Source organism: Lepidochelys kempii, chromosome 3, assembly GCF_965140265.1.
Source record: "Lepidochelys kempii isolate rLepKem1 chromosome 3, rLepKem1.hap2, whole genome shotgun sequence".
Lineage (NCBI taxonomy): Eukaryota > Metazoa > Chordata > Testudines > Cheloniidae > Lepidochelys > Lepidochelys kempii.
Window position 1 is genome coordinate 150,353,421 of NC_133258.1, and position 19,297 is coordinate 150,372,717.

The 19,297-nt window shown below is 42.1% G+C and overlaps 1 protein-coding gene across 1 annotated transcript in view; it reads left to right on the forward strand.

The window, feature by feature from the left end:
- The window catches only part of DNAH8 (dynein axonemal heavy chain 8), a 577,606-nt gene that overhangs the window by 104,767 nt on the left and 453,542 nt on the right, over nt 1–19,297 (forward strand). Inside the window, exons 12-13 of the mRNA XM_073338555.1 lie at nt 3,166–3,312; nt 7,643–7,840. Coding sequence (XP_073194656.1) covers nt 3,166–3,312; nt 7,643–7,840 — 345 coding nt within the window. The remainder of the gene's footprint in view (nt 1–3,165; nt 3,313–7,642; nt 7,841–19,297) is intronic.

Sequence of the window (19,297 nt, forward strand, 5' to 3'; positions counted from 1 at the left end):
GCTTTACTGAAACCCGAATATTTTGCTATGTTTCCTCCAGCCACAAATTTTGTAATTCTAAGTGTACAAATCTGGGACAAAGCTGTCGTGTCAGTCTTGATAATAAAGAAAAAATTTCACAAAGGAAAATTATAATATTGTCTCTTTAAAGGCTCCAGCCTTCATGTTTAACATCCTTTAATGCTGTGGCTTCTTTCTAAGGATATGGACCAGGCTTCCCTCACATTGTTTTCACTAAAAAAGTCTACTGCCACACCTGGGCAGGCTTCTTTTGGACCTTATAAACAAAGACAAGAAATCAAAAAGTCTTATTGGAGAGTCTTTTCAAGCAGAATGCAAACCTCAGGCAGAGACGAAGCAATCTTTTCTTCTGGGAGCACCAACCATTTCCACTTCCTGTTTAAATATCTGTTTTGCTGTCAACATGTGTTAAGATGGCTTGCAATCTGTCTCTTAATAACTAGTTGTATAGTTTTTTTTTTTTAAAATAAAATAATGGGAAACCAGGGATGTATTGAAAATGAGGGATCTGTCATGTACCAAAGGACTGGGGGAACCTCCCCTTCCACAAAGGTCTTATTATATATTTTTAAAAAAGGACGGAAGAGTTGGGAAAGAGGGATTCTGGAAATTACTGATTGGTAAACATATAATGGATTGAAAATAAAGCACAAATATTTTTCCATCTGTAAGCACTTGGAGGATAATGGAACTATGGGAAATAAAGTTATTTCTTCAAATCACGGACTGTATGTTTTGATTGATAACATTGGTGGATGTAGGAAACATAGTGGTAATATCTGGACTTAAACACGATATCGTGCCTCACATAAGCTAAATTGAAAACAAATTCAGAATGGCTGTGTTGAAGGCCCCATGACTTGCAAGCTTGGCCTAGATTCTGCAGCTAGATCCTATATTCTGTAGCACTCTGATGAAAATTCTGCAGCTTCTTAAGAACAATTTTAAAAATTGATGATATTTTAGAGAATTAAATATGAAAATGAATAATAAAATTAAAGTAGCTCCTAGGTTATTTATTTTAATATTAAATTTCCATTTATTTTACATTGCCTCCCCCATTTTCAGTATACTGCAGATTGTTATTTTTTAGGTTTCAGCATTAAGAACACTTTAATTTAATGGTGCATTTCAGACATTCTGAGCTATGTTTTCAGGCAGTATGACAACTCAGGAAGACATCAGTACTTCGATTTACATTTGGATCACATTTTCAAGCGTTTCTTTGGGACCACAAAGCCTAGAAACACAATTTTTTAAAATGAAAGCTGAGATCCTGGAGCAGCTTTTTGCAGAAAGCATGACTTCCATAACAAATTCCATTGAATTCCGGAATACATGGGACTTTGGCCATGTCTACACTACCACTTTTGTCAGTATAACTTATGTCATTCAGGGATGTGTTTAAAAACAAACAAACAAAAAAAACCCCACCCTCTTGAGCAACATAAGTTACACTAAAAGAAAAGGAGTACTTGTGGCACCTTAGAGACTAACAAATTTATTTGAGCATAAGCTTTCATGAGCTAAGGTGCCACAAGTACTCCTTTTCTTTTTGCGGATACAGACTAACAGGGCTGATACTCTGAAATAAGTTACACTGAGAGACATGCTGGTGTGGACCGCGCTATGTAGGTGGGAGAGCTTCTCCTGCTAATATAGCTACCACCGCTCATGGAGGTGGTTTTATTATGTAGATGGGAGAGCTCTCTCTCCTGCCAACATAGAGCAGCTACACAAGTGATCTTACAGTGGCACAGCTGCATTGGTACAGCTGTGTTGCTCTAAGCTCGCTAGCGTAGACATGGCTTTAGACTATGATTTGACTGCTGTCACTTATGACCCTAAACAAGGGCTACTGATAAGTTTGTTTTTCCTTCTTTAAATTGGGTTGAGATGACCAACAGAGTGCTTTAAGGGTTTGTGTTGATTTAACATAAAGTATCTATTATAAAACATTCTAGAGAATAAAAGCTTGAACATTTTGATTGAAGACTGGTTTGTTTTTTTTACATCCACTGAACTGGTGCATTAATTAAGGTCTCAATTCAACAAACCACTTAAACATGTGCTTGCAGTTCAACATGTACTTACATGGCTTTTCTGTGGAATTCTACTCCTGGACAGCCAAGACAGGGTTTTTTACGTTAGGTATAATATTTGAAAGAGCTGCTGCCTAATTGCCGTCAACCTTTTTCCTCTACATTTTAAACTGGAAATGCTCATATTGGCATAGCTAGTTTTAACCATGCTGTGCTAATAGTATGGTTATAGGAAGTACTGTTTTCTGTTTTGGCTTCTTGATACAGCCACTGTGTGTCAGAATCGTCTCATCTTTCTCCTTTCCCATACAACTTCTTGTCTTGTTCCTCTCTTGTTGAAGTATTTTTGCTAATTATTATTAGGTCAGTAGGTCTCAGAGGCCCCCCAGCCATCCTTAGCACCCCCTTTTGTTAGGTGCTATACAACACATGGTAAAAGCCTCTGCTCTGAAGGGCTTACAATCTAGGGCCTTGATCCTGCAAAGGCTTACGCACATGCTTAATTTTAGGGGTAATAATAATATTTGAATAATACTTAATACTTCAGCAAGAGGGAGGGAGAAGTCAGTAGAACTATTCAGTGTGGAAAGTTAAGTGTGCTTAAATTTTTGCTGGATCAGACCTAAGACAAGACACATCTAGCAAATGTAAGAAAAGAAATCTGAAGGATCTGAGATGTTCAAGGGTAACACTGATATGGCATTTGGTAAAGATTAGCTCCCTGCAGCAATAGTTTTGAGTCAATTATTCTTAATCATAAAGTAAGATAAATACAGGAAATCCTTATTGGTCATCCATCTAACATTATTAGTTTGGTTTTTCACATTTTCTCCTCATCACTTTCTTCTTTTTGAAATGAGAATAGTAAGTGCTAAATAAGAAAAATTTCTCCATGTTAGTGCAGGACACAAGGAATAGGTCACAAGTCTGGTTGCAAAATTCTGTTTCAGTATCAAAATGATAATGTGGACTAATTACAAAAAATACCATTTTCTAAAATACAGAACAGCCAACAGAAACAACAGATTTTTTTTGTACATAAGAAATATTGCATGTTTCTTTCCATCTGATAGTTATTGCATTTGTTTCTCAACTTTTTTAGGACTGCATTTTTTTATTTAAAGAATATCAAAAATGCTTTCATAAAACAAGGAAACAGATTTTGGAAGCTCTAGGGGAAAAGACATTTGAAGTATCAGAGATGTATATTTTTGGCAAATTCGAAGCTTTTTGTAAAAGGCTAGAAAAAGTAAGTAACATTTTAAAAAAAAGGTAATTGTGCATGTCTTTAATGAGAATTTTTGTAGATTGACTAAAGAATTGCTTAGTGTACTGTATTCTTAATTCAATATGAAAGATTTTTTTTCTTTAAAATGTGGTTGATGTTTTTGGATAAATACGGCATTTCTCTTGATTTCTTAGACCATCAAATTATTATGACTTTCACAAATAACGAAAGCTGTAGTTAAGAGTTGCAACTCACTTTTTTCATTTGCTCATAGCTTGTTAAAAAATTCCGTGTTTGGCTTTCTATGCTTGGTCTCAGCCTAAAATTCAGTTTTTTAAAAGGGTTCAGAAAAATCAATTAATCTGAACCTAAGCTTTGTCTACACTATGCAGCTTTTAGCGACATGGCTGTGCCACTACAGCCACGTTGCTAAAAGGAGCGCAGTGTATCTGCTGTTTGTTGGCAGGAAAAAGCTCTCCTGCCGACAAACTTCCACCCCGCTCAAGCAGCAATGACTTTGTGGGCAGGAGAGCACTCCTGCCGACAAAGTGCTGTTCACATCGGTGCTTTTCGTCAGTAAAACTTTTGTCGTTCAGGGTGTGTGGTTTATTTTTTTTTTCCCAACACCCCTGAATGACAAAAGTTTTGCCGATGAAGTTCCAGTGTAGACAAAGCCTAAGTTAGATGGGCAGAGGAAAAAAAATAATAGATTTACATTTTTGCCAAAATACATAAGGCTTTCCCCCCCCAAAGATTATAAAAAGAAAGAGACCCACCACACACACATTGTACTTCAAATTTTCAAAACATGATGTTTTTATTATTAATTTGTTTATTTATTAAGCTCCCATAGCATTATTTGTGTTGTACACGACAAAAAATTAAGATAATTATGTATCCTAAAGAGTTAATAATCTATCCACACCCCATTAAAGTGAATGGAAAGAGTCCTGTTAATTTAATGGGCTTTGGAACAAACTGTAAAAAATAAAAAATGGAGAAGTAAAGAGTAGGAAACCCAAAGGGAGGATTGTTTTAGAGTTGTTGGTTGCTGGTGTGGTTTGTTTTTGTTTGTTTTTTGTTATTCTCTTCCTATGGGTTTTGTAGAAGTGACATTTTAGGAGGGATTTGAACGTGGAAAGAGAGGATGGTGGATTAGCTCCATGCAGGTGGCCTGATAACTCTTGACAGCCTTTTGTCTTCAGCGCCCTCTGGCAAACTCTTGTGCATGAGTCTTCAGCATTAATCAGTGCATTTACAAAATCAGTTTAGGATCAGTTCCTCCAAATTGATCCCACTTGCACAGAACAAAATCAGAAAGAAGCATTTAAAGAATTCCCTAAGAAACTCAGGCTGGAGACTTTCATATCCTGGGTCCAAGGGTGTCATAAATATAAAGGGAAGGGTAAATCCCTTTAAAATCCCTCCTGGCCAGAGGAAAGATCCTCTCACCTGTAAAGGGTTAAGAAGCTAAAGGTAACCTCGTTGGCACCTGACCAAAATGACCAATGAGGAGACAAGATACTTTCAAAAGCTGGGAGGAGGGAGAAAAATAAAGGGTCTGTGTCTGTCTGGATGATGCTTTTGCCAGGGACAGAACAGGAATGGAGTCTTAGAACTTAGTAAGTAATCTAGCTAGGTATGTGTTAGTTTATGATTCCTTTAAATGGCTGAAAAAATAGCTGTGCTGAATAGAATGACTATTCCTGTCTGTGTGTCTTTTTTGTAACTTAAGGTTTTGCCTAGAGGGATTCTCTATGTCTTGAATCTAATTACCCTGTAAGGTATTTATCATCCTGATTTTACAGAGATGATTACTTCTATTAAAAGTCTTCTTGTAAGGAAACTGAATACTTTTTCATTGTTCTAAGATCCAAGGGTTTGGGTCTGTGGTCACCTATGCAAATTGGTGAGGATTTTTACCAAACCTTCCTCAGGAAGTGGGGTGCAAGGGTTGGGAGGTTTTTGGGGGGAAAGACGTGTCCAAACTATGTTTTCTCAGGAACCCAGATAAAGTTTGGTGGTGGCAGTGGAAGTCCAAGGGCAGAGGGTAACAAATAGTTTGTACCTTGGGGAAGTTTTAACCTAAGCTGGTAAAAGTAAGCTTAGGAGGTTTTCATGCAGGTCCTCACATCTGTACCCTAGAGTTCAGAGTGGGGAAGGAACCTTGACAAAGGGCCATGAAGTAACCCGAGGTGGATCAAAGAGATCCTTACTCTCAGATCAATTGATATTCTGTTTGTCTTGAAAGCAAGGCAAGTGAGCTGGAAAATCTGGTGAATGGGCTATCTCTATAAGATAATCAGTTGGTGAACTCTTCCTCAGCTTATTTGGGGGTTATACTGAGCCTTGCAGTCCCTTCTAACCCTATAATTCCACCATCATTGCTACCTGCAAATGTCAGCTGAGATCCTCTGATTAAACCAATAAAGACTCCAGACCCAGATGCTCCCAATATGTTGAAAAGCTAGGCAGTGGTTGGATCTAAGCCTCTTGCAACCAAGGAGGACATATTTCTATTCTTCTGTGCAAAGGGGGTAGACATCATTGGGGCATACCTGTCCTTAGAGCATCTTGTAAAATGCAGAGATTGGCACTATGATTCTAGAGCACTTCTTCAAAACTTTTCACTTAAAGGGTCACAAAGCCTTTTTGTTAGTACTGTTTTTAAAGCACCAACAATGTGCTTAGTGATGAGCAAGATACAAAATTATTACTAGTCTCTGCCGTGAGGACAGTCCAATCTAAAAAATAAATCAGAGAACAAAGGATTCCATGGGAAGCCTAGCAAAGTGAGTAACTTGGACTTCTTTCTTTCTTTCTTTCTTTCTTTCTTTCTTTCTTTCTTTCTTTCTTTCCATAAACGGATGTAGTGCAATAGATGTGTAACCCAAGGCCATAGGTACAAGAAACAGGAAGAGGGATGTGGGAAATAGAACACCTAAATAAAAGAGTTGTCTCCTATTATTAAAATAGTGTCTCCTATTACTTAAGACATATGTACCTCTGTGGAAAATGTTTCTCTACCCTGACCCAATGTCTGAGTATGACTGGAGACTAAAAACTGAAGCCTATCCCAAAAACAAAGAAAAGTTGTCTACCCTACAAAGTTTTGTTGGCAAAAGTTATGTCACTTTAGTTAAAACCACTGTTGCATGTCTACACTATGCTCCTTGTGTGGGCAGAGTGCATCCACACTAGCAGCTCTTGCATTGATAGCCATGCGCTGTGGTATCTATCCCACTATGCAACTGTCCGCAGGGTGCTTTAGGAAGGGTTTGCAATGCCTCGTGGGGCAGGTACAGTGTCACATGATGCAGGTTTCTCAATCCCATCGTTCCATGGCACCCTAATAGATTGTCAGACACTTTTCAACTGAAGTGGGCAGGGGTGGGGGAGGGAGAGGAGAGTGGTGTGTGTGTGTGTGGGCGGGGGAGACAGCAGGCTGTCCAACCTATCCTGAGACAGAGGGTGGGGGAATTCCCCCCATCAGCCCCCAGCTCTGCTCAGCACAGCAGTCTCTCCGGAAGCAGCCTGCTCTGCCTGCCTATGGCTCTGTGATTTCTCTAAGAGTTCTCCCACAACCTCCTCAGCTGTCGGAAGCAGGAGCGGCATCCTGCACAGGTCTGTGAGCTCTCCATGCTGAGGAATGTCAAAGCAGCACAGCAGTCCATCCCCTCCCCTCCCCCCCCCCCCCCCCCACTCCCTGCAGCAGCAGCCTGTCTTCCCCTGTGTTCCTAGTGCAGGGCAGAACAGGAGCATTCCACATAAATGATCTGACAGCTGAGCTTGCAGATGCTTCCCAGAAAGGGGAGGGACTCATGCCTGCAGGGCAGCAGAGATCAAAACAGTGAGCAGAGCCCTCAGGCATTGTGTTTTTCCTTGGTAATCATACAGTGCATATACTAGTTCTTGTGGTCTGTCTGTTGCGCTTGGAAATTCCTGTTTGTATATCTTAAACATTGATGCTTCAGCTTTTGAGCCATTCCCCACCCTATCACTCAGATATTAAATGTAATTTAATGTAAAAGTTAACTACAGATAAACCTTCCTCAAGATTTTCTTCCTCCAAGAAAAACAGAGCAAAAATATTGAAACGATTTAGATTAGGTTGAGTGATGGTGAGGGTTGGGGTAAGAAGTTGAGGGAGCAGTGTTTTGTTGTGAGTATTTAGATGAGGAATTCTGAGTGAAATAACCAATCAGAGCAGACTGGCCATTGATCTCAGTCTAGTCTGTTTAGCCCAGGATGTAATTATTCCTTTGTCAACAAGAAGCACCACAAGCAAACTAAATGAATTGAAATAAATTCATAATTTGATCTGAGTGTGAAAAATATTTTTTTATTTCAGATTACAGAGATGATTACTATAGTACAAACATTTTCTGCACTTAGTATGTCTACAATTGAAGGGATAGATATTATGGCAATAAAGTTCAAAAATATCTACCAGAGCGTTCAAAAGAAACAATATGATATTCTTGACCCACGAAAAACTGAATTTGATGTAGATTTTGGAGACTTCATGACAAAAATTGAAAGTTTAGAGGTAAGTAACATTGTTATCTGTAACTTATTCAAGGCCATAATCTCATGATTTTTACATATTCAGAACCCCTTGGACTTCAGTGGGAGCTTTGACTGAAAAAGGACTGTATGATTTGGCTTTATTTGGTGAATGGTAGAGTTTGTTAGGAAAATAATAACAAATTTCACAACTTGTGCAAAGGCTTTTATATTTAACTGATCCTTAAATTTCTTGCCTTTCTTATGGTTATTTACAGATTATTAACTGCAGGAATATACTTGCCTACAGTTTTGTCAATGATATAGGTGTCTGTTTTCCAGATCTCGTGTACTCATAGCTCCCATTAATATTATAGGAGTTATGTTCTCACTTTGGGAAAACGTTTCACAAATGTAAGTTTTGCTATATACTGTGTACAGTGGACACCATTGAAACGGCACATTCATCCCCTGTGGTAGTTAAATTTACCAAGGTATCTGAGGAAGCATTCTAACTATAGGTAAATATTTCAAACATTGTGATAAAGATAAATATGTGGGTGTTGTAAACATTCTTTATTATTGACACCCACTGATGGGCAAGAGTTGGATCTCTTTCTGGGTTGATCTCTTGCCAGAAAAGAGAGGTTCTTCTTCAAGTGATTGCACATGTCTGTTCTACTTAGGTATGTGAACATTACGTGCACTTGAGTTAGAGAGCTTTCACTAATAGTACCCTGTGATTACCTGTGTTTTCAGCTGTGGGTTTAAAGGATGGAGCTGCCCTGACCTTCCCTCAGTTCCTTCTCATCTTCCATGGCTAAGAGTTGGAGGTCCCCATGGACTTTGCTTATGGTTTTTCCCATGAGCTTTTTCACATCTTCTATTTGGTAAATGGTAGTTAGATTAGGATAGTTAGTAAGTAGTTTTGTGTCATTTTGCATTTTTGTCCCTATCTTGGTTTTTCAAGGCCTGAGATGCTTGGTACTGGCTTTAAAAGACAAAAGTCGTCATGCTTTAAACATTGCCCCTCCAGCCAGGTGGCAATGCCAACAAACAACCCACATACTCGCTGACTGTTATGTCAGGATGAGGGACACATCAGAGAAAAATGCAGCATTAGCTGTTTTTTTTTTTAAAAGAACACAAACATCCCGGGCAGCATATCTATTCATGCAGTCCCCCCATGCATCTTCTAATGCTGGCCCCTCACAAGTTCTGAGATTTGACTTTATACCAGAGAGGAGTGCTCCCACAGCTTTCTCTATTTCCCACTGTGAGAAGAGGAGGCACTCCCCTTCACCAGGACCTTCTCATAAGATGCCCCAAACTATGACTACTTCTGATCAGTCTCTAGCTTCAAGACCCAGGAAGGGCTTCTTGAGCTACACAAAGGACCCTGGGGATTATTGTGCCTCAGATAAATCATGTCCATACACGTTCACAAAACATTCCACAATAAACAAGGGTTTAAGATTGGACACATTGCTAGGTCTTACAGTGTTATCATCGCTTACACAAGCAATGCTGAAGCTCCTTCTGTCCAATGAGAGAGACTGCTCAACAGTCACCTGAAGTGGAGCACCCACAGGGACACTCTCTTCAAAGAAGAAGAGAGGGTTACTCACCCTGTGCAGTAACTGAGGTTCCTTGAAATGAGTGTCCCTGTAGGTGCTCCACTACCTCCCTACCTCCCCTCTACTTTGGAGTTCAATTTCTGGACTCTACAGTAGAGAAGGAACTGGGGAGGGGGGTCTGGACACATACGCAAGGTAGGTGCCGACAACAGCACAAGACGGGGACAGCACATGCACGACCCAAATGAGCACTGCTGCTGAAATTCTTCAATCAAAGACGCAGGGATGCACATTCACCTGAAGTAGAGCACCCACTGTCTTCACCCATCTTGAAGAATCTCAGTTACTGCACAGGGTGAGGAACTTTCTCTTCCTCATCAAATAAGATCTGGTCACCAGAGACCTCAGGCCCTGAGAGGATTGCTAGTGAGGCTCTGAGCACTTTGGGTACTGTGAAGCACATTTAGACTTCAACTAAGTCCCATACCTCAGTGGTAAAGGGCTTAGTATGAAAGGCTGCTATGACCAAGAGAACGGATTCAGTGGAATCTTTTACCCAGTTGGTACCAACATCAGCACCTCACACAATGGCTTCTGTAACATCATCAGTGCTTTTAGCAAGTTCTTTTGTGCTCCTGGGTACTGCAGGAATTCCAGTACCTGAAAGACCTCAGGATACCAAATGAGCTTGAATCTCCAGTCCTTGTGACCTGAGTACTCCTCTCAGGATTGAGGTCAAGAGGGTCGTTGACTGCTCATGTTTTTGTGAGACCTACCTCTTCTCCATCTTCTACTATCCATGAGGAGGGGTTATTACCTCTGATTCAATATGTGGAGGAGCATTTCGACTCAGTGTCTGAACTTCCTGTTCAAGACTCTCCAATTTATTCCAGGAGATGTTGTTGTTCCCTAATGTGGCTGCAACAAAGACAGGACACCAGACCCCTGTCTGCTAATACTTGGTATGACCAACATTGGATATCTCCCCACATGCCTTACTGGGATTTATGGGCAATGTACTGCCAGTAATTATGAGAGACCTCAACTCAATCCTATAGGGAACACAGAAGACTTCATTCCCCAGTACTATTTATCTCTTCACTCCACTTTAAGAGTCCAAGAAGACCTTTGAGGAGAAAGAGGCAAGGGTGGACAAGGAGGTTACCCGCCTTACAAACATCTCTTTGTCGTCACCTGATGAGGCAGTAAAACCACCTCTGCCATTGTTAACTAATGACTTTTAAACATTTACAGGATCTGATGCAGTGGGTCGCTGACCCATGAAAGAATGACCCATTCCCCTGAAGGAAATCTGGGTTTTCCATCGCAAGCTCCTGGACATAGTGCACAGCTCTTCCTCAGCACTGGTTGCACTGCAAATTACTGAATCCCTCCTTGAGCTAGCTTATTCCATCTGGTAAACCCCACCTATGTCCTCCACATACGTGCAAGCAAGCTGATAAAAAATCCTGGCCTTGATTCTCTCACCCAGCATCAAATTATTTTGTTGTCGCCCCAGTCAATGAAAGGGGCAGGCAACATACCCAAAAAGCCATCCCTTATAAGGATCAGAAACCTCGAGACGTTTTTGGTTGTAAGAGCTACTCGTTGGCAACATTACAGTTGAGGAAAGGTAATCACTAGGTGCTGATGTCAAAATATGACTACCTGAACTATGAGAAGTTTAATGCATTTATTGACCATTTGCTACAGGAACATCCAGAACAGTTCTGTGTCATAATAAAGGAGGGTCAGCTCTTGGAAAAAACTTCACTGCAGCCTTCACATGATACTGCAACCAGGTCTGTTTACAACAGAGTAGGGAGGAGATGAGCTTCCTTCTTTCCATTGTCTGGTATCCCTGTAAAATTTACTATTCGATGGCCAGAAGCTTTTTGCAGATTCCACAAACGACTCGCTTAATACCCTAAAGGGCTCCATGGCAACACTTAAATCTTTATGGATATACACCCCTGCAAATAATAAGTTTAGCAGGTCTCATTGGGCACAAAGATCCTACCCTACTCACTCTTCCACCTTCCGCAGGCCACTGGAACCACCAGCTAAGAGGCTGAAATTTTCAAAGAAAAAGCTGTCAACTACCTAGATTGTCATTCCAGCCTTTAACATTGTCCAAGCACCAGTTCTGATGATTCAGACCACCCAATGATCAGGTTTTCTCTGCTGCAATGCACAACCCCCCCTTCCTCAATGTGAGCACTAACACTCTCTCTTTCATCAAGTATGGGAGGCTATAATATCAGACAGATGGACGTTGGAGGCCATTAGTTTGGGTTGTATTGTCCAGTTTACCTCCATCCTGCCCTTCCAACCCCCTTCTCTGTCCCGCCTTGGGGATCCCTCTCAGATTCATTTGCTGACACAGGAGATTTCATCACTCCTAAGTCTAAGAGGCATAACACCAGTCCCACTTCAACACAGGGGAAAAGGATTCTATTCAAGATGCTTTCTGATACTCAAGAAAAACAGGGATTGGAAGCTGATATTAGATTTCAGACAATCGAAGAAGCATGTCAGACATCTAAATTTCAGGGTAGTGTCCCTAGCAGCTATAATTCCCTCCCTGAATCCAGAGACTGGTTTGCGATCCTCAATATCAAAAGTGCGTATATCCACATAAACAACAAGCAGTCCTTGTGGCACTTAGAGACTAACAAATTTATTTGGGCATAAGCTTTTGTGGGCTAAAACCCACTTCATCAGATGCATGGAGTGAAAAATACAGAAAGCAGTAAAAATATTACAGCACATGGAAAGATGGGAGTTGCCTTACCGAGTGTGGGGTCAGTGCTAACGAGGCTAATTCAAATAAGATGGAAGTGGCCTATTCTCAACAATTGACAAGAATGGGTGAATATCAAATGGGGAAAATTACTTTTTTGTAGTGCTAACAAGGCCAATTCAATCAAGGTGGACGTCACCCATTTCCAACAGTTGAGAAGAAGGTGTGAGTATCAACAGAAAGGGAAAATTACTTTTTGTAGTGACCCATCCACTCCCAGTCTTTATTCAGGCCTAATTTGATGGTGTTTGCAAATTAATTCCAGTTCTGCAGTTTCTCATTGGAGTCCGCTTCGTTGAAGAATTGCCACTTTTAAGTTTGAGTGTCCAGGGAGATTAAAGTGTTCTCCTACTGGTTTTTGAATGTTATGATTCTTGATGTCTGATTTGTGTCTATTTATTCTTTTACTTAGAGGCAGTCCGGTTTGACCAATGTACATGGCAGAGGGGCATTGCTGGCACATGATGGCATATATCACATTGGTAGAGGTGCAGATGAACGAGCCCCAATGCTGTGGCTGATGTGGATGTACAGACTCCAAATAAATTTGTTAGTCTCTAAGGTGCCACAAGGACTCCTTGTTGTTTTTGCTGATACAGACTAACACGGCTACCACTCTGAAACCTATATCCACATAGCAATTCATCTTTCTCACAAAAGATTTCTTTGTTTCACATTCAATCACAATCATTACCACTATCAGGTCCTACCCTTCAGCCTGTCTTCAGTCCCAAAGGTGTTCTCAAAAATCATGGTGGTCGTAGCTCCTACCTCCGTTGTCTAGGAATAACTATCTTTCCCTACCTTGATGACTCACTCCCCAGGGGCTGGTTATATCAGGAGGTAGTTCAACCAACAACTTCTCTATGTCAAAGTCTAGGCCTGCAGGTAAATCTCGAGAATTTGATCTTACCCCCTACACAGTAAATTCTGTTTATAGAAGCATTTCTGATATTGATAATAGGTAGAGCTTACCTCCTTCTGGCTCTAAAGGACTTTATGCAAAGAGTACAGCTCCGTCCTCAAGTTCCAGTTAAGAACATGTCTGTAACTGCTGGGATGCATGGCACTTCCGTTTTTGTGGCATAAAATGGCAGGTTGCACCTTCAAAGTTTCCAGGGGTGGCTTAGGACAGTTTATGTAACTAACAAACACAATCTGCACAAATGGGTATCTGTATGAGTAATGAGTAAAGCAGTCACCTGAGTAATGCAGTCACCTGGTGAAGTAATCTGTCCGAGGTTTGTGGAGGATTCCAGTTCAACCAGAATCCCCCTTTGGTCATGTTAACATCAGACACTTCCCACTTGGGCTGGGGAGCAGGTTTTTTAGATCCTCATACAGTCGAGGGCAAATGGTCACAACAGGAACATCAATCTATTGGAGTTAAGAGTGATCAGAATACTTGGCTTCATTTTCTTTCCCTACTCAAAAACAAGGCCATCAAGATCCTGACAGACAACATAGTTTGCATATATTATATCAATTGTCAGGGCAGAGCACATCCCCCCTCACTCTGCACCAAAGCAGATGAATCTTTAGAACTGGGAATTGGTGCAAAGCCAATCAGATAGTCATCTCAACTGCTTACCTCTTGGGTATACAAAACACCTTGGCAAACAACCTCAGCAGACACTTCCCTCTAAATTACAAATGTGAGTTGGACTCCTGAGTCTTCAATAACCTACTCCTAGCTTGGGGATTTCCAGAGGTCAACCTTTTTGCCATGGCATAAAGTGGAGGAAATTCTGTTCCAGAGGGGGACTCGATCCCCAGGCTCTGGGAGATGCTTTCTTCATTGCATTGACAAAAGGTCTTTTTTATGCATATCCTCCAACTCCATTGCTCTTAAAGGTTCATATCAAGATCGGACAGGACCAAGCCAAGGTAATTTTGATTGCAGCAACACAGCCAAGACAAGTTTGGTTTCCTCACCACATCAGACTCACCTTTTGCCCTTCATGGTGGCTCCCAATCAAGCCTTGACTGTTGTCTCAGGAGGCAGGTCAGATGCTTCACCCCAGTCTGAACATTCTGCAAGATAAGCATGGTTTCGCAAAGGTTCTTGGGACTAGAAGCTGCCGGTTCAATGGAAGTACAAATTGTAGATTCCTTTTAGCTGTGGAAAAGTACAAGACATATTTACTTTCAGAAATGGAGAAGATAATTGTTGGTGTAACCAGTGCCATATTTTCTCCTATCCAGTTGTCTCTTTCCACAATCTTGGATTACTTGTTGGAACTGAAAATTTCAGGCATTTCTATGAGTTCCATCACGGTTCATTTAGCAGTATAGTTTGTAAAGAGACCACAACTAAAACTCCTAAGTCGGATGGTTTCTGATTTCCACCTTAATAGACTTCTGCCTAACTGTTTTCCTAAATCACACATAGAATCATAGACGATTAGAGTTGGAAGAGACCTCAGGAGGTCATCTAGTCCAAACCCCTGATCAAAGCAGGACTAACCCCAACTAAATCATCCCAGCCAGGGCTTTTTTCAGGCCAGGCCTTAAAAACCTTTAAGGATGGAAATTCCACCACCTCCCTAGGTAACCCATTCCAGTGCTTCACCACCCTCCTAGTGAAATAGTGTTTCCTAATAACCAGCCTAGACCTCTCCCACTGTAACTTGAAACCATTACTCCTTGTTCTGTCATCTGCTACCACTGAGAACAGCCTAGCTGCATCCCCTTTGGAACCCCCCTTAAGTTAGTTGAAGGCTGCTATCAAATCCCCCCCCCACACTCCTTTTTCCCCACAGACTAAATAAGCCAAGTTCCCTCAGCCTCTGCTCATAAGTCATGTGCCCCAGCCCCCTAATCATTTTTGTTGCCCTCTGCTGGACTCTCTACAATTTGTCCACATCCCTTCTGTAGTGTGGTGCCCAAAACTGGACGCAATACTCCAGATGTAGCCTCACTAGTGCTGAATAGAGGGGAATAATCACTTCCCTTGATCTGCTGGCAATGCTCCTACTAATGCAGCCCAGTATGCCAATAGCCTTCTTGTTAACAAGGGCACACTGTTGATTCATATCCAGCTTCTCATCCACTGTAATTCCCAGGTCCTTTTCTCAAGAACTGCCACTTAGCCAGTCGGTCCTTAGTCTGTAGCGGTGCATGGGATTCTTCCGTCCTAAGTGCAGGACTCTGCACTAGTCCTTGTTGAACCTCATCAGATTTATTTTGGCCCAATCCTCCAATTTGTCTAGGTCCCTCTGTATCCTATCCCTACCCTCCAGGTTATCTACCTCTCCTCCCAGTTTAGTGTCATCTGCGAACTTGCTGAGAGTGCAATCCACACCATCCTCCAGATCATTAATGAAGATATTGAACAAAACCGGCCCCAGGACCGACCCTTGGGGCACTCCACTTGATCCACTCCACTGCCACTAGACATGGAGCCATTGATCACTACCCGTTGAGCCCAACAATCTAGCCAGCTTTCTATCCACCTTATAGTCCATTCATCCAGCCCATACTTCTTTAACTTTTTGGCAAGAATACTGTGGGAGATGGTGTCAAAAGCTTTGCTAAAGTCAAGGAACAACATGTCTACTGCTTTCCCCTCATCCACAGAACCAGTTATCTCGTCATAGAAGGCAATTAGATTAGTCAGGCATGACTTGCCCTTGGTGAATCCATGCTGGCTATTCCTGATCACTTTCCTCTCCTCTAAGTGCTTCAGAATTGATTCCTTGAGGACCTGCTCCATGATTTTTCTAGGGACTGAGGTGAGGCTGACTGGCCTGTAGTTCCCAGGATCCTCCTCCTTCCCTTTTTTAAAGATGGGCACTACATTAGCCTTTTTCCAGTCGTCCGGGACCTCCCCTGATTGCCATGAGTTTCAAAGATAATGGCCAATGGCTCTGCAATCACATCCGCCAACTCCTTTTTCACTCTCGGATGCAGCGCATCCAGCCCCATGGACTACTGCTAGTCCAGCTTTTCTAAATAGTCACAAACCACTTCTTTCTCCACCTCCTCCCCATGCTGTGCTGCCCAGTGCAGCAGTCTGGGCGCTCACCTTGTTCGTGAAGACAGAGGCAAAAAAAGCATTGAGTACATTAGCTTTTTCCACTCTGTCACTAGGTTGCCTCCCTCATTCAGTAAGGGGCACCTGAAGAAACCCTTCTTGTTACTCTTAACATCTCTTGCTAGCTGCAACTCCAGGTGTGATTTGGCCTTCCTGATTTCACTCCTGCATGCCCGAGCAATATTTTTATACTCTTCCCTTGTCATTTGTCCAATCTTCCACTCTTTGTAAGCTTCTTTTTTGTGTTTAAGATCAGCAAGAATTTCACTGTTAAGCCAAGCTTTTCACCTGCCATATTTGCTATTCTTTCTACACATCGGGATGGTTGTAACCTCAATAAGGATTTTTTAAAATACAGCCAGCTCTCCTGAACTCCTTTCCCCCTCATGTTATTCTCCCAGGGGATCCTGCCCATCAGTTCCCTGAGGGAGTCAGTCTGCTTTTCTGAATTCCAGGGTCCATATTCTGCTGCTCTCCTTTCTTCCCTGTGTCAGGATCCTGAACTTGACCATCTCATGGTCACTGCCTCCCAGATTCCCATCCACTTTTGCTTCCCCTTCTAATTCTTCCCGGCTTGTGAGCAGCAGGTCCAGAAGAGCTCTGCCCCAGTTGGTTCCTCCAGCACTTGCACCAGGAAATTGTCCCCTGCACTTTCCAAAAACTTCCTGGATTGTCTGTGCACCGCTGCATTGCTGTTTCAGCAGATATCAGGGTGATTGAAGTCTCCCATAAGAACCAGGGCCTGTGATCTAGTAACTTCTGTTAGTGGCCGGAAGAAAGCCTCGTCCACCTCATCCCCCTGGTCCGGTGGTCTATGGCAGACTCCCACCATGACATCACCCTTGTTGCCCACGCTTCTAAACTTAATCCAGAGACACTCAGGTTTTTCTGCAGTTTCATACCGGAGCTCTGAGCAGTCGTACTGCTCCCTTACATACAGTGCAACTCCCCCACCTTTTCTGCCCTGCCTGTCCCTCCTGAACAGTTTATATCCATCCATGACAGTACTCCAGTCATGTGAGTTATCCCACCAAGTCTCTGTTATTCCAATCACATCATAATTCCTTGACTGTGCCAGGACTTCCAGTTCACCCTGCTTGTTTCCCAGGCTTCTTGCATTTTAGGCACTTGAGATAACCTGCTGTTTGTCCTGCTTTCTTAGTATGAAGCAGGAGCCATCCCCTTTCGCGCTCTCCTGCTCGTGCTTCCTCCTGGTATCCCACATCCCCACTTACCTCAGGGCTTTGGTCGCCTTCCGCTGGCAAACCTAGTTTAAAGCCCTCCTCACTAGGTTAGCCAACCTGCTTGCGAAGATGCTCTTCCCTCTCTTTGTTAGGTGGAGCCCGTCTCTGCCTAGCACTCCTTGGAACACCATCCCATGGTCAAAGAATCCAAAGCCTTCTCTCCGACACCACCTGCGTAGCCATTAGTTGACTTCCACAATTCGACGGTCTCTACCCAGGCCTTTTCCTTCTACGGGGAGGATTGACGAGAACACCACTTGTGCCTCAAAATCCTTTATCCTTCTTCCCAGAGCCACATAGTCTGCAGTGATCTGCTCAAGGTCATTCTTTGCAGGATCATTGGTGCCCACGTGGAGAAGCAGGAAGGGGTAGCGATCTGAGGGCTTGATGAGTCTCGGCAGTCTCTCTGTCACATGCCCATAGCTGGCCTTTTTGGTGGCAACAAAGGAGCAACTAACATCCCCAAGACACATTTACATTAGGACTAACCAGCCAGGGGTTGATGGCCCATTAAGGAAAATCTACTCTCCCACTGGATCCCTTCTGAAGCACATAGACAATGGAGGTCCAGTGTCTCGGCAGGGCACATAGCACATACGACCTCTGACTCCATGTTTGAGACAGTATCTTTCCATGCGCATGGATTGGGGGGTATAAATTGGAGTCTGTAACATTAGCCAGGACCTCTCCCCTCCCACATCTATTCTGAAGGCAACAAAACCGCTGGGAAGAAAATGACTTTGAACTGTGGAGTTTGGTCCCAGACTGAGCAGGGAATTCAGCCTGTGTATTAATAACTGTGAATTGCTTAGAACGCAGAAAAACTGCTTGATTCAAATCTTGCTTAGTCTGATATAGCAATCTAAATTCTAAACTTTTTTTATTTTTTATTTCTCATGTAACCATCTCTGTCCTTTATGCCTAGCACTCATAATCACTTAAAATCTATCTTTCTGTTGTTAATAAGCTTATTTTAATGTTTTATCCTTACCATTGAGTTTATTTAAAGTGCTTGGGGAATCTGCTCAGATTACGAAGGCTGGTCATGTTCACTATCTTTTGATGAAGGGGTGAAGTAATTAATGAGCTTGCATTGTTCAAGAGAAAGTCTTGAGCTGCGTAAAATGTTATATTTCTGGGGTACAAGGCTTGGGGGTTGGGGGATTTGCTGGTGTCTCTCTCTGTATAGTTTATGAGTGGCTTAGAGAGCATTCATGCAATTTAGGTGGGTATATCCCTGCATGTTGTTGGCTGAGTGATCACAGCACTTGGAGAGGTTTATTGCTTATCACAGCAAGTGGTGTTGCTCTGCCCCTCCTTAGGAGGGTTTAATGGCTTTAGAATTCTAGCTAGGAGAATTACCTTCATTGATAGGGTGCCATCTCTTTAAGATCAGGACAGGTTGGATACCCTCCCCAGGATATATAATAAAGTTTACCAGAGTTTTGGTGTATGTAAGACTTATAGGTACTGCAGTAATGGGCTTAATAAGGGAACTCAGTTTGGATGTAAGGGTTATGTCTCATTTTGCTGTTATTGCTAATAAACTTGGCTTTGTAGCCCTTGAGTCTTAGCAGTCTTCAGGATCTGGGGTCCAGAAGACCCTATGTTGCACTTCCAGTCACACGTTAGGAGCATGGATACAGGAGTTGAGAACTATTTTATTAATCACTCACCTTTGGAGTATCTGTTGTTACAATTTCTGCTATCAATAAATACTCAGAGAAAATATTCAGAGAAAATTATTTATATGTTGAACGTGCAAATATATATGATTTGAAACTACATAGAAACAGCAATGATTTCTTGTCATGATCTTCCTTATTTTCTCTTTCTAGAT